This window comes from Passer domesticus, chromosome 2, assembly GCF_036417665.1.
Source record: "Passer domesticus isolate bPasDom1 chromosome 2, bPasDom1.hap1, whole genome shotgun sequence".
Lineage (NCBI taxonomy): Eukaryota > Metazoa > Chordata > Aves > Passeriformes > Passeridae > Passer > Passer domesticus.
The window spans coordinates 53,046,880-53,060,318 of NC_087475.1; the positions used below are offsets into that span (position 1 = coordinate 53,046,880).

The following is a 13,439-nucleotide window of genomic DNA, read 5'->3' on the forward strand; positions in this document are numbered from 1 at the left end:
GGCTGTGAGGGCAGTGAGTGACCTGCCGACTTACTTGCACGACGAAGCTTGAAGCATCTCTTTTTGCCTCTGTCTCTTCACACTGACGGCCCCAGAGCACATCTACGTCACATGCAAGGGAGGGGGCGGCTTGGTGAGAGGCGCCGAGATAGACAGAAAATTGTATACTGAGGACCTTGACAGCCTCACGGGCGGGATTTTTTTTCCCCCTCCTACGTACAGTGCATATAAAGGAGCCCCGATTTCTTTCTGTGCCAGCTCTCAGGCTTTGCCATCCCAGATAACGGCAGGCATGGGACTCCCCAGAGAAACGGGATGGAAAGGCGGGAGGTGGAGAGAGGCTTCCAGGTGACTTTTTCCTCTCTGCCTGCACTCGGTCACGGAGCTCTAAGAGACTGAGGAGGTGCCACCTGCCTCCCGCCGTGGCTGCTGCCGCCGCCGCTCCTCTCCGGGCTCGCTCCCCCGTTAATCAGATTAGCGCGTCGTAGCAGCCTCCCTCACCCGCTCTTCCATCGCAAGTGTCCGTCTCCCCTGAGAGATTTGTCTCAATTCTGCCTCTCTCTCCTCCCCTTTCCACTGATCACCGTGCAGTTCTCGTCAGCTCTGGGCATCTCTCCCTCTCTCTTTCTCCTTTTCCTGCTGGGTGTCTCTGCCTCCTCTTGGCTCTGTGCATCGCTCCATCCATCCTCCCTCTCTCTCCGCACTGGTGTGTGCGCGCATCTCTCTCCGCCCGGCGGCTGCCACCCTCGCCCTACAAGCGCGGCGCTGCCCGGAGGAGCCGCCGCTGCCGCCGCCGCCGCCCGGCCCTGCCTGGCCGCCGTGAGTCCCGCCTCAGCCCGCGCCCGTCCCCCGCCCGCCGCGGCACCATGTCCGGCTCCGGCAGGAAAGACTTCGACGTGAAGCACATCCTGCGCCTCCGCTGGAAACTGTTCAGCCACCCCTCGCCGGCGGGCGGCCCGGCGGGGGGAGGCTGCCTGCCGCCCGACAGCAGCTTCGAGCACTGGGGACCGAGCCAGAGCCGCCTGCTGAAGAGCCAGGAGAGAGGCAACGGCGTCTTCTGGAAGAAATCCGCCTCCTCCGCCTCCTCCTCGGCGGCCACCACGGCCAGCCCGCCCAACGGGACGCTGCTGCCCGCCGGCGGCCGGCCGGCCGCGGGGCACGGCCCGGGACCGCCGCCGCCCCGCACCGTCTTCTACGTGGAGTCCCTGGAGGAGGTGGAGGAGGAGGCGGTGCCCGGCGGGATGGAGGTGGCCCGCGAGCCCGAGAAGCCCCTGGCCCCGCCGGAGCGGGAGGAGGCGCCGGGGGGCTGCGCCGATGGAGGCAGCCGGGCAACAGGTGACGGAGGCGGGCACAGGTAGGGGAGCGCGGCCGCTCCGGCGCCGCCTGCGCGGCGGGCACGGCCGGGTGCGGGAGTCACCGCGGGGCTTTGCGGCCCCGGGGGCAGGGGCGGGGCGGGGGCTCAGCCGGGCCGGGGCTCAGCCGGGCCAGGGTGCTGGCGTTGTTGCGGGAGGGTGAGGGTCTGGGCGCGGGACCGTTCCTATAGTTTGAACTGGCAGGTTTTGGAGGCGCTGGAAAGGGCTGCTGGAGAGCTGTCGAGAGTCCCGGTAGAGACCAGCCAGCCTCATGGTCAAGGTGCCGTGGGCCAGGGATGCTGCCCTTGGCCTTCCCCCTGCTCCTGGCCTGCGGCTGCCCCTGACCTGTCCCTGTCCCTGTCCCTCTCCTGTCCCTGTCTGCCCCTGGGCTGCCCCTGCCCGTGGAGCTGGCCCAAGAACAGGCTCCTCTCAAAGCCGGCGCTCCGCGCTGGGGATCGTCGCTACCCAACTTTCCCAGAAGTTTATTAAAACGCTAGCAGGAGGTGGTGGTGTTCTGAGTGCTGGGATGACAGGTGAAAGCTCGAAAGTAAAAGCGTCCACTTTCCTGAAACTCGGTGTTACAGCCTACCTCAGAGAAAAATAAGACTCTTATAAGAATTTTATGAGTCATCAACCGAGTGACAAATGAGAAGATGTAAGAACAAGAAAGACACATCCAGATTCTTGTGTTTCATACAAATGCATTAAATTGAATTTCTTTTCCTTCCCATTCCCTGCCCTCCTCATGTCCAGCTGAAACAGAAACTAAAATCTTTTGAAGAAGGAAATGTAGCTACCAGAGATCTTTCAGAAAAACTCTGATACAGATTAGTCCTAAGGGTAAAATGCCTCATTACTTTAACTCTGCTTGCTCCTGCCTCCCCACCGTTAAGATTACTTCATTTCAATTTCCCTTGTCTTTTTTTTTCTCTATGAAGAGAAATGTACTGTTCTGTTTCTGAACATGAAAAGAAATAAAAGAAATTATTTGGTTTGTTAGTTTTTTTCATATTGAAAGTTAAATATATAGTATTAAACATTTTAAGACATGAAGGGACAGCACTGTGCATGTTTGAATTAGTACAGCTTAGATAAACATATGGATGTGTAACTTTGATTATGTTACACCTTTTCAGAGAGCCCTAAAGCGTATATTCTCGCCTTGAATCTCTTATTGTTTTGCGAGTTAGCATAGTTGGTTTCATAGGAGCTACATAATTTAAACATGTGAAATAGCTGCTATGTGAGTTAGGGTATATTTTTAAAGCGAAAGCAATACTGAAGTGTTTATGAACACTGGAAGTTGTTCTGAGCAACAAGAAGGTGTCCTAGGATTTAATTCAAATTGTTATCAGATACACTACAAAGACAGGTAGTACACCAACCCTAAAATTGTATCTTCAAGGTTTTTGAGGAGGGAATGGGAGAAGTTAAAAACCATTAAAAATATAGTTTCATTCTATGGACTTTTCATTTAGGTGTGTCACTGATCTGAAATTCTGTAGAGATCTGCATACTAACAGAAACTTACTGAGTGGCACCACTTGATTTGTACATAAGAGTTGACTTGATAGAATGTATGTGACATTATGTGACTCTGTGACATTATCTATCTGATTACTGCTTTCGATTTTCATAATCTATTTATTTCATGTTCTTCATTCATTGTTACTGAAACAACACATCTAGTCATCAGTAGCTCATAATCCTGTTGAAGAAATATGCTCAAATTTGTTCAGATTTAAAATAACTGCTTCAGGAGATGTGATTTCATTATTAGTGAAAATGCCAGTTTTTGAAGTATGAAAATGTTTAAGATAGTTTTAGAGTCTAAGACTTGACTTTCTGTTTCATATCAAAGAATCTTTAATTTACCTCTACAAACTTTGTATGTTATGTCAAGAGGTGGTTGAGTGCTGCAAAATGACAGTTCTGTGCTTGAAAGTTCTATGATCCAACAATCTTCTAATGCCCTGGAAAGTTATGTCTCACTCATTCTGTAGGCATAAGTTTTTTACAAATTTTTTTTTTCTGCTATTGACATATATGTAGATGTGAAAATTGCTTTTTGTTTTTTATTTTTAGTGCCTACTTTGTATCTCCAAAAGAGTGATGGTTGGATTCCTGTTTGGGCTTTTTGTTTGTTTGTTCTTTTTATTATGTTTTTTCCCAGTTGGCCTTCTCAGTTTGGTATGTGAATTTTGTACTGGTGTCCTTTTTCAGCCTAGCCAGATTTGTTTTTCAATGGAGTTTTAGTTACTGTTTCTACATCTAAGCTAAACACAAAGCTGGAGGATCTTGAATTCTTGGGTTTTATGTTTTGTTAGATACTGTGGGATTTATTTAGTGAGAGATTATGGTTGTGTAATAATAAATATATTCTACTTCACTAATTTGGGTTTTTTGCATGTTTCTGAAGAACATCTGCTCATGTCAATTGCACAGTTTTTCTGTGCAAATGCAAGGTATAAATGTGGGTAGTCCTACTGGCATTAAGAAGACTGAAGGGTTAAATAGGGCATGTTATAAAGTACTTACCTAATTGTTCTACTTTCTATATTGTATCCGTAAAAAAATGGGTTACAGTTAACAATTAGTGTTAACATGGTCTGATTGCTTGAAATTGCTTGGAAACATGCATATCAAATTGGTTTAGAGCTGGCATGACAAAATTGTCAATAGATGCAGTGAGTATTTAAAGATTCTTTTTTTTAATCTTCATTTTCTAATACAAAACTGTTAGGGAAAAAAATCTATAATACGAATTTATAATTAAGATTTACAAATCAGCCTCAAAATGCTTGGAAAATACCAGTGCAAAGATTTGTGTTACATCTATCAGAGCCTCAAAGTTTGTAATGGAGATTTTACATACTCACGATGGCTCTTTTCACATGACTTGTTAATCAACACCCAACATGAATGGGGTTCACTTAATAGGCAAAGAGTTAGTATTTTAACCTCTCCTTCCTGACTGGGTGCTAGCATTTTTTGCTTGCCTCACACTGTTCAAATCCTATGAAGATGTAATTCCTCATGAGCCCTTGGCGCTGTTCACCACTACACTCAGTATGTTCCTCACAAACTAGTAACAGGTTTATTTTTACAACAGCCCTATTTTACAGTGGAGGGGCAAGCCAGAAAGAAAAAAAAAAATGAATTGATTTGTTTCAGTGCATATAGCACTTTTCTCCCACTACTTTCTCTGTTCTCACTTGCACCCATAAATGATGAGCCCATCTGCAAACCAGTCCTAGACTCCTCTGATTGTGTGTGAGAGGAGTGGAGAACATAGGATTCAATTAACATTTGCTTTAAGAGACGGTTCCAAGAAGAATGTGCCAGATATGCCTAACCCACGTAAAGCAAGCACTGACAATGCAGAAGTCTTTCATAAAACATACAAAAAATTGAAAACACAGTTTCTGAAAGAAGGTGGCAAATCTTCCCACCATTAGATGCTTTCTAATAGTGTACCATAAAGAAAGAAGCAAAAAGACTGAATACTTTGCCTTCACAGAGACAGAAACACAACAGAGTTTCATGCCCAAATATTGAGTTACTAGAAAAGTAGTGAGGAAGGCATTTTACTGTGTTTCTGTTGAGTTTTGTCAATGGAAAGTAAAAAATTCAGTAATAATGGGAATCCAAAAGGTTAATAAGTGAGAGAATGATTTTCTAATTCAAACATTAACTAAGAAATTTAGTTTGCAAGTCTCTGTGGTCAAAACTATTTATTTAAATTAAATCACTATGTTCAGTGTAGAATCAGGAACATAAAAATGTGCATGGTTAACCTATATGATCAAAGCTTTTATATAAGTATTTCTTTTGTGTTTTTCTGTTCTGAGCCCACAAATCCTGCATTTTGATGCTTTTGCCCATTAGTCTCCACTTCCAAGTCTTCCTTTTCTCCTAGCAACCTACAATCTTGTGGTTTGCATGCTGCTGTAGAAAGTTACGAATTTGAAACCTATCAAGATGAGCAACATTCTCAATGCAGCTTTCTAATTTAATGAAAAATATTTTGTCCATTTTTTAGAAAATGTAGATAAAACTGGCATAAAAATTTGCTACTTGACTACTTGAAGTACTACTGTAAGTTTATCTAGTCTTAGGAGAGGATTCTGGTCCCTGGTTTATAAGTAAATTGAGCTTTCTGTTTACAGCTTTCATCTTAGTACCTGAACTTACAAGAAGAGAAGAATCAAGATGCCTTTCTATTTCTTAGTCTACCCTGTGAACTCTCATAAATTCAAGTATTTTAACAGCTGATCATGTGGCCTTTCTCAGGTGCTAACCATATTTGAACCATAGCTTCCTTCTCCTGTGATAACCAGATCCTAAAATTTGATCCTAAAGAACTCAAATTAATAGCTGCTTATGTTTTTATATTGTCTCATGTAGGCTGCTTTGTTATGAAGGTAATTTAATGCTTGGCGTGGAATATAGATCACACAATTTTGCATTTCTAGGTTATGGAATCAGAAGAGGGTAATCCATTTGTTTTTGTCATGAGCCAGTTTTTCAACTTTATTATAAAACTTCTAAAAATGGTTATATAACTTGTAGGCTTTTATATTTATACTTTTAACTTTCACAGCTAAAGAATCAGGGTTCCTACACAACACAGGCCACAGACCTTTCTCCTCCAAAGCTCTTATTCATTCTCAGAGGATCTATGCTCCATGCATGGGATGTGGAAGAATCAGGCGATAAAAATAGTGCAAGATCACATAGCTGAAGACTGTATATATATATATGCGTGTATGGGATTAGATAAGTTATAAAGAGAATCTAGGTCTAGAATTTCCTAACTTTAAAAACTGTCTTTCGTACTTGTAGAACAGCATTTCTAAAGCTTGGCTGTTTGTTTTGGTTTGATTTTTAAAATAAAAAAGAAGAACACATAAGTCACTTCATGTACTGTCACTTCTTTTGTCCATCACCTGAATGCAGAACTGAAACTTGAGGATTCACTGTGTATCCCATTGCCACTTGAACTGATAGAATAACTGACATCCAAAGAAATTTCTTAATTTTTATGTTGGTGATTACAGTGGTGGTTGTGTGCTTTTTTTTTTTTTTTTTTTTTTCTGCTTTCCATGGTCTCAAAGGTTTCCCAACTACCTTCTTCAAATCTTAGGTTCCTTACCCAGAAATCATTACCTGGTTTTACTTCTCTTACCATCTGCCTTACTAATTTACTTACCAGGTTACTTTCTGTCCAGTCTTGCCTGTACCTTGTCCTAGATGCTTCCAAAAAGAAAGTCAGATTTCCTCTAGTTCATTAACATCTTCTTGGACCTCTCATTCTTGTGTTTCTCCCTATCTTGTATTTGAATTTCAGTATCATTTAAACCTTCCCTTATCTCCTTAGTAATTTTTAAAGAAAATCCTAATAGAATTCCCGTTCCTTTGTTTTTACCTCAGCTCCCTGTTTTACTTTGTTCTCTGATTTGTTCTATCTTCAGCTGCCAAGCTGATGGTAGTATTTTCTGTGTTTAATGGGTCAACAAGACACTTCAGTTTGAGTAACTCATTCAGTTCATGATGGGGATTTATCTCATCTCATCTCATCTCATCTCATCTCATCTCATCTCATCTCATCTCATCTTTATCTTAGATAGACATTTTTTAATAAGGTGAATTATCTTTCAGGTGTCCCTATTTCTCTTCATTGAGTGTAACAATAGTGTAAAGTGGCTAGTTCAGGTTCAAATGTTTGATTTAAATGTTTAATGTTCAATTAAATTTGGTAAAAAGAACACCATTTGAAGTTTGCATTGCAAATTCAAACTGTTCTAAAAAGATGGAATAAATGGATACAATTAATTGAACCTATTATATTTTCACAGTGTTAGTAAAAAGCATATCACTCATCTCAATAAAAGTATGGATGCTGCTAGAAAACATGAGTCCATTAAACACACTGGGAAGCAAAGGACTTGGCTAGTTTTTTGGTTGTTGTTACCCATGTACTTTCAACACTGACAAAACCAACCATTCTTTTTTCCTCTGGACTAAGTTGCACTGTTTTGCAGAAATATTTTTAAAAAATACAACTTAAGATTTGGCACTGAAAATATAAGTTGCACAGGGAGTGACTGAATCAGTGAAATACCTCTAAAACTGTGGACCTCTTAAGGGTAACATCAAAGAATATTACAAAAGGGAAATGCTTTTCAACCTTTTAATAGTCAAAGTAAAAGAAAGAACAGAGAACAGACATCTTGAATATCCAGTTGATGGTGAATCATTATAGATAAGTCTGCAGAAATACTGTTGGCTTGAATATAATTTTTTTTCCCTTGATAAAACCATTTCTGGAATAAAAATAGTAGGGACAGATATAAGTCTATATATGCTTGAATATATATGTATCATCTGCATTTCTCTCTTAATAGAAACATAATAAGATTTACATATATTAAAAGAGCATATATGTATGTAATTTTTATAGTTCTTAATGAATAAATTAGAGTTTATTCATATATAATATTTTTGTGAACAGTGAAGTTCATTTAAATATTGTACATGGAAAAAAGTTAGAGCATATTGTTGAAATCTGTTAAATTCATAAGAATGCTGCTGATACATGTAGATAAACATACTCTTAACACATAATCATTGCTTTCTAGCAGCTACTTCTTATCCTTATGACACATTTTTTATACCCTGTTGGAAGCAGTTTAAGAATTTGCTTTTTTTATATCTCAAGCTTGCATTTTTTAGGTGAAAATTACTCCTTAAATGTTATGCTATGATGTTTTGGCACAATTTCTTAGCATAAAAATTTCCTGATGTTGTTAGAACAATTTTTTAGAATATAGAATTGATGATCTAAAGTAAACTATTTACACTAGGGAAAGAACTAGATGTTATTAAAAGTTTCAGAAAGGGAATTCATCCTGTAAAAAGTTGAGAACTGCTGCAACTTGTTCAGGAAGGCAATTGTGTAATCATCCCTAATAATACTAAAAAAACAAACAAACAAACAAACAAAAAAAAAAAAAACCCAAAAAAAACCCCAAACTCCCAAATCCTCAAAATTTAACTTTACCAAAAATTTAATTTCATCAGTATGTAAAATTTCTGATTTCTATTTCAAAAAGTCATAACTTACCAATAATTTAATATGAACATAGATTGAAAATACTAAAATATTATGACTTTTTAGTAAGAGTTTAAGTAAAAGTTATAATTTGGTTTAGATTTTTTTCCATTAGTAATGTAAATATTTTATTTATAAATTTTTGAAAATATTGCTCTAAATTGTATATACTGTATATACTGTATATACAGTTATTATACTGTACATACAGTTATTTAACTGTATACAGAGTAGATACAGTATATATACTGTATATGCTACTTACATCAGGTTGAAACAGTGTCATCATTTGCACTTTAAAAATAGACTTTTAAGTGAAAAGATTTTTCTGCAAAATAAAAGAAAGTAAGTTTCTCCAAAATTCATGTTAAAATCTAGCTGGAAGTTTCAATACATGCTTCAAGTTTATGTTGCATTGTTCTTTCCACATCTTCTATTTCCAACTGAAGTCTTGAATATTTGTATGGGCTATGCTGAGGATTACTGTTAGTTAGTCCAGTATTAGAGTTCTGTAGTCCTAATGATATATATTCAAGGCATCAGAGGTGATTGCCATGGTTTTCCAAACCACATTTGTAATCATATTTCCTATTTCTTCACTCTTTAGTCCTTTATTGCATATCTCCCTGCCACATTTTGGCTGTCACACAGACCTTTTCTACCAATTAGGGTCCTGAATCCATTCCTTCATTTAGGCACATCTTATCTCTTGTTTTCCATTTTCATACTTTGTGTGGAATTTCATCTGTTCTACTTGACTCATGAAAAATATTGACTTTAATTAATGAGATAAAGTGGAAGATAAATGATGGTTATTTAATTCTCAGAAACTAGCCAACAGAAAAACACGGAGAGAATTAAGACCTCAATGGTTCAAGACTTAAGGTTCAAGACTTAAGGTTCAATGTGGTGTGTATTCCAAAGTTTGGACTACAGCTTAGTCTATTAAAATGGAACATTAGAAATAAAACATGTAATATTATGTAAAATTAAAAATAAGAGGTTTTATATTTTAGTGTTTGCCATTATCTCAAAATATATTTGAGAGATTTAAATGTCTTGTTCAAAACTTAAAAATTATTTCTTGAATTGAAACCAACAATCCTTATCATATGGGATGGACTTTATGAATTTAATAAGGCAATTATTTTCTTATTCTTTAATAAGTAGCTGGATGTAATTCATGGAACACATCATCTGCAGCTCGTTCTTTTTTTAAATGTATCAGTCAAGTTTTCTGTTTGACTATGTTTCATCAACATTAAAATATTCAACCTTTTGTAACATTTGTATTTTTCTGTCATCTGTTTTCATCCTTTCTCCCACTCTTACCATATGGAAAAAACAACACTGTTTTGACTTCGGTGTCTTTTTGCTGTTATGTAGATTTGCTTTGTACAAAACTCATGAAGGAAAACAAAACCAAATCAAATAAAAAATCACAAAATATCCGTGACTCTGAATGGATATAATCATGTGCAGCATCTTTGCCAAATATAGTCCTAGGACTGAATCCTATTTTGCCTCCTAATTCTTTCTAGAGATTCTTCAGTGATTTAAGTGATCCATACTTAAAAATAGTGTTAAATTATGTAAGGAGAAAAAAGTACAGGATGCATACCTCATGCCAAATTCTGTTGTGCTGTGTGATTTTGTTTGAAACTATAGTTTCTGAGATTATTTTATATTGTAGCTGGGAATAGGTTCTTTCAGAGTGTAGAAGTTGTTTTACCTTCAGCAATATGGAGAAAACATTATAAAAACCACTGCATCTGTATTTGCAGGAATATATGGCACTTCAGATACTCAACTTTTAGTACTTGGATGGACTTCTGATTGCCTACAGATAATTCTAATGAAAGATATAACTTCTTTTCATGTTCTAGACAACTCAGGTGCATCGCCTGTCCAAGCCTTCAGGCCAATCTGGTTCACTGGGGTTTTTTGCATATTTCTTGTTATTTCTCTGCTTATAAATTGGAATATGTAATATTAGTGTACCTCCAACCACTACTAATTTCCACATGCATTGCGATATTTTTATTCATGGAGTCAAATGATAATAGTTTATGAATGTCCAAAAGATTAAATTTATAAAATTATTTCTGCTATAGAGTTTTGTAGTGCTAATCATCATGTTAAATGCAAACCTTCTGTGTGTAATGGCTGGTGGGTCTATTCATTTATTGAATTCTCTTCTGTCAGTTGTTTCATCATAATTTTTCCTATTAACTTATCCACAAAGATAACCACTTCTTATATTAATTATCAGAAGTACAGAACAAAAAATACCCCTTCAAAGTAGCAATAGTAAGACTAACTCCAAAGCAAATGAGACATCAAAACAGGGAAGGAAAGAGGAGAAAGAAGGGAAGAGAGAAAGTAAACAATATAAAATAAACAACTCCATATTTTCAGTTAGTGGGAACAGTTTTTTAAACTATTTTTAGTCTTCTATTGATAAACATAAGGACTTCAAAATTCTGTCACATCTCAGAAGTTGGTTTTTTTTAATAGCATAAGCTTCAATTAATAATGGTTTGTTAATCAACAATGCCTTCACCAACATATTTGATGATAATGAATCCTCCTGAGTCAAGTTTTTGCATATCTTGACTTTGGTATTTTAATTTTGAAGATTAATGACTTTTGTTTGAAAAGTAATAGTCTTTGAGAGGATAAAAATTTATATGAAAGTGAATGCTTCTGTACACTGTTCATTGGAGATGTAAATGGAATTTATGAAATTGCTATAAAAGGGATTGAAGAGGAAAGCCTTGACATGCAAAATTAGGAACAGTAGTTGTATCTGTAGGAATTCAGATGTTTCTTTTGCACCCAGTATTTTCATTCTAGTCAATAAGGACTAGAAATAATGAAGTAGCATATGCTTTTTAAAAATAAAAATGAAAACATTCTTAAATTATTCACCCATATGTTATAGGAGAGAATTAAAATACATGCAATAATCTTGAAAGAACTTAAAGACCTCTGGAAAAATGAATATGGAATAGTGCAACTTGCTATCCTGTCACAACAATAATCAGCAGTGATGTGAAGTAGGATCAAATGTCTAAATAGCATTCTGCAGAAGTGTTGCACTTAGTACAAAGCAAGTAAAATATGAATGATGTATTCCATACTGCCGCTAAAATTTAATCATAAGCGTAGATGAACAGACACATAGCCTGTGAAAAGAGGAATTTCTATTCTCTGATCTGTTTGGGTAGAGCCTCAGCTCTACTGTATTGTCCAGAACAGTCAAGAAATGCATGGACTGTTTGAGGAAATTCCAGGTAAAAAAAGTTATTATCATTTTAGAAAACATGTTGTACCAAGAAAAGATTATCACAGGAAAGAAATGTTACTGTATTTTTTAAATACCAAACAGATTTACTGTTGATGGTGTGTACTCTTAATATCTTGGATTATAAGATTATAATAAACTGGACAAACTTCTGTCAATCATGACTTATTTAGACATGACAATCTTTTTGCCTTGAAGAAAGAAGCACATTCAATAATTTCTCACAAACTGTCAGTAAGTATCTTTCTATGAAAAGGTTGCCTGCAGATACCAACACAGATTTAAAAAAAAATCTAACCTTTTGTATGAGGATTCAAAGTTTTTTATCATTCACTTTTTACAACAGTCATTGAATGTATCTTTTAGAATTTAAGTACATCCTCTCTTTAAGTTTTATGACATCATCTGATTTGCTCTTCTGCTGGAGTACTGTGGGGTGCCAAATCTCATGACTACACATAACCAAAATCAGTCCCCCTCATTTAGCCATTTAACATAATGCACAGACTAACATCTTAAAAAGCTTAGTGTTTAAAGAAATTTCACTTACTGAACGCGAATTCCAGTGCTATTATTTGTAGGGTGTTTATTTTGTTTATTTGTTTTCTGGGATTTTTGATTTGTTTGCTTTTTAAGAACACTGAAAAATAAATTAATTGCATGGGCAAATTTATAAACTGAAACTAGCCTTTTGAGTCTGAGACCTTAAAGACAATATCCTAAATCTCCATCAAGTAAATGTTACAGTAAAATAAATTTATCCATAGTACTCATAAAAAAGAAGCTTAAGTGCATAATGAAAACTTGTGTATTTAGTTCACCAAACTGTAACTCTTTAATTATGTGAAATTTAGTGTGTTCCTTTTTGTGCACAAGCTTTGTTGTTATTCCCCTAATTATCCCACTCTATGTCATATTGCTTATTACATTATCTTAAAAATATTGTGGAAAATCTAATGAGGTTTATTACTTCCAGACAGTAAATTAGATACAAAATAAAAACTTAAAGCAATTTTGTATGGTTCCCTAAGTAATGGCTAGTGCTATCACTCTCACCACCATGAAAGTTGAAAGGTTGATTTTTCTTCAGGTGACACTCTTTGATTGGCATCAAACATTACTAAAACTGAGTCGAAATAAGATCTTTTTATGTGTAAGACTCTTAATCCTCTCATAGTAAAAGAGTCCACATTGTTAAGAGTGTAATGCATAAAATGAAACATGGTTGTCTAATCAAGGAGATTTCTGATTGAACTGTCCCATTTCCCTCATAGTGGTGAGTGGAAATGTAGCAAAAAAGAGGCAGTGAGTAATTAGGAAAGAAAGGAATGTGAGTTATCTTATGAACTCTAATATAAGAGGCTTACTTCAGATGGAGAAATTAATTGTAAGGTTTCTTTCCAACTTTTGGTGATTAAGAAATGATACAGATGTTTCTTAAATCTTTGGTCTGCTGTTGAAATCAATTCCTTTGTGCATGACGCAAAAACACTTTTAAAAGATTGGTGAAAAAAAAAGATACAAAAACCTAAAATAGTTGTGAGATTAATTAATCTCAAAATCAATTTGGAAACTACCCTTTTTTCTTTTTTTCCCCCTGCAATCTAAGTGTTCTTTTACAACAGAGATGTGTCTAGGCATATGTTATTTTGCAAGGTGAACTCAA

General features: G+C 37.1%; 1 protein-coding gene across 2 annotated transcripts in view; it reads left to right on the plus strand.

The window, feature by feature from the left end:
* The first annotated feature begins 265 nt into the window (after positions 1–265).
* KLHL1 (kelch like family member 1) overlaps positions 266–13,439 on the plus strand; it is a 190,475-nt gene continuing 177,301 nt past the window's right edge. The window contains exon 1 of one of the 2 annotated variants that reach the window (XM_064408608.1): positions 266–1,354. In XM_064408608.1, the coding sequence (XP_064264678.1) occupies positions 867–1,354 (488 nt within the window). In that variant the 5' untranslated portion in view covers positions 266–866. The remainder of the gene's footprint in view (positions 1,355–13,439) is intronic. The other variant, XM_064408609.1, reaches the window with a different exon arrangement.